Source organism: Calidris pugnax, unplaced genomic scaffold, assembly GCF_001431845.1.
Source record: "Calidris pugnax isolate Ruff unplaced genomic scaffold, ASM143184v1 scaffold469, whole genome shotgun sequence".
Lineage (NCBI taxonomy): Eukaryota > Metazoa > Chordata > Aves > Charadriiformes > Scolopacidae > Calidris > Calidris pugnax.
The window spans coordinates 327,250-329,561 of NW_015091303.1; the positions used below are offsets into that span (position 1 = coordinate 327,250).

General features: G+C 62.3%; 1 protein-coding gene across 1 annotated transcript in view; it reads left to right on the forward strand.

Moving 5' to 3' along the window:
- Positions 1 to 2,312, forward strand: part of TMOD4 (tropomodulin 4) — a 9,381-nt gene extending 7,069 nt beyond the window's left edge. The window contains exons 5-9 of the mRNA XM_014960825.1: positions 457 to 729; positions 1,453 to 1,560; positions 1,803 to 1,946; positions 2,028 to 2,172; positions 2,271 to 2,312. Of these exons, the coding sequence (XP_014816311.1) occupies positions 457 to 729; positions 1,453 to 1,560; positions 1,803 to 1,946; positions 2,028 to 2,172; positions 2,271 to 2,293 (693 nt within the window). The 3' untranslated portion in view covers positions 2,294 to 2,312. The remainder of the gene's footprint in view (positions 1 to 456; positions 730 to 1,452; positions 1,561 to 1,802; positions 1,947 to 2,027; positions 2,173 to 2,270) is intronic.

Sequence of the window (2,312 nt, forward strand, 5' to 3'; positions counted from 1 at the left end):
TGATGAGGAGAGGCTGAGGGAGCTGGGGGTGTTCAGCCTGGAGAAGAGGAGGCTGAGGGGAGACCTTCTTGCTCTCTCCAACTCCCTGAAAGGAGGGTGTAGAGAGGTGGGGGTCGGTCTCTTCTCTCAAGTCACAGGCGACAGGACAAGAGGAAATGGCCTCAAGTTGCCCCAGGGGAGGTTCAGGCTGGATATTGGGAAAAATTTTTTCCCTGAAAGGGTTCTCAGCCCTTGGAATGGGCTGCCCAGGGAGGGGGTTGAGGCCCCATCCCTGGAGGTGTTCAAAAGCCGGGTTGATGTGGTGCTGGGAGGGATGGTTTAGTGATGATGCTCCTTGTTTGTTGTGGGGGTGTCTATTTTTGTCAGTTGGGTTGACGGTTGGACAAGATGATCTTGAAGGTCCCTTCCAACCTAGAAGATTCTGGGATTCTGTGACACGGGGACACACTCCCCCAGGAAAGGGGACACAGGGTCCACAGGGCTGTTCGGGGGGGGAATTTGGGGACTAGAACCCCTCCAGAACCCACCGCGGCGACACCACATGTGTGCAAACATACATGTCTCCACGTGTCCCCCCGTGCACACGCGTGTGCCCCAGGTGTGGTGAAGCCCGACAAGTACAAGCCGGTGCCGGACGAGCCCCCGAATCCCACCAACGTGGAGGAGACGCTGCGGCAGATCCAGGCCAACGACGGGGCTCTGGAGGAAGTCAACCTCAACAACATCAAGGTGAGGGACCCGGTGGCACTGTCCCCAGGGTGTCCCCAGGGTGCTAGTACCGGTCCTGGGGTGCCAATCCCCATCCTGGGGTGTCCCCGTGAGGGTGGTCCCTACCCCAGAGTGTCTCCAGGGCACTTCAAGGTGGTGGTCACCAGGCTGGGGCACCACTGAGACCTCCAGAGTGTCCCCAGGGTGTCCCCAAGGTGCTCTCCCTGCCCAGGATGGTGCCAGGGAGATGGGTGTCACCCTGGGGTGTCCCCGTGAGGCTTGGTCACCCTGTCCCAGGGTGCTGCTCGCTGTCCCAGAGTGTCCCTGTGGGGTTGGTCCCTGTCTTGGGGCATCCCTGGGGTGTTTGTCCCCATCCTGGAGTGGCTCCAGGGCACCCCAAGGTGCTGGTCCTCACCCAGGGGCACTCGTTGTCCCCTTGGTGACATCCCACATCCCTTCAGTGCCACTTACATCCCTCGGGTGACACCCAGCACCTTCTCGGGGTGTCACCCTTGGAGACATCTGCACCCCCTTACTGCCATTCACATCCCCCTGGTGACACCCACGTCCCCTCAGGGATGTCCCCCATCCCCTTGGTGACACCTACATCCCCCTGGTGACACCCACATCCCCTCAGGGATGTCCCCCATCCCCTTGGTGACACCCACATCCCCCTGGTGACACCCACGTCCCCTCAGGGATGTCCCCCATCCCCTTGGTGCCACCCCCGTCCCCTTGCCGCAGGACATTCCCATCTCCACGCTGAAGGCCATCTGTGAGGCCATGAAAACCAACACCCACGTCAAGAAGCTCAGCCTGGTCGCCACCCGCAGCAACGACCCCGTGGCCAACGTGAGTCCCAGCCCCCCGTGTCCCCCACTCTGTGTCCCCAGACAGGGAGGGGACACGTTCCCCTGCCCTTGGCTCCATCCTGGACACCAGCAAGACCAGGTGATGGTGGCTTTTCCACCATCATCTGGGGCATCGGTGGCTTTTCCACCATCACCTGGGGCACCGGTGGTCTGGGATGTGCTGGAGGGGGGGTTGCCAGCCTCAGGTGACACCCCGAGGTGACACCCTGAGGTGACACGCAGGCGGTGGCCGAGATGCTGATGGAGAACAAGACCCTGCAGAGCCTCAACATCGAATCCAACTTCATCACCAGCGCCGGGATGATGAGCATCATCAAGGCCATGTACAACAACACCACGCTGAGCGAGCTCAAGGTGGACAACCAGGTAAGGGACAAGGCACCTATGGGTGGCCAGGGGAGGGGACAAAGGTGTCCCCAACTCCCCGGTGTCACCCCGTGCCCGCAGTGCCAGCGGCTGGGTGACACGGTGGAGATGGAGATGGCCACCATGCTGGAGCAGTGCCCCTCCGTCGTGCGCTTCGGCTACCACTTCACGCAGCAAGGCCCCCGCGCCCGCGCCGCCATCGCCATCACCAACAACAACGAGCTCCGTGAGTGGCCCCCCGCATCCCCTCCCGGGCCAGGAGGTGGGGTGTGGGGAGGGGGGTCCCAACCCTGACACCCCCCTTCTTTTTCACCCTGTCCCCAGGTCGCAAGCAGAAGAAAACCTAAGGCCCCCCCCCCCCCCCCC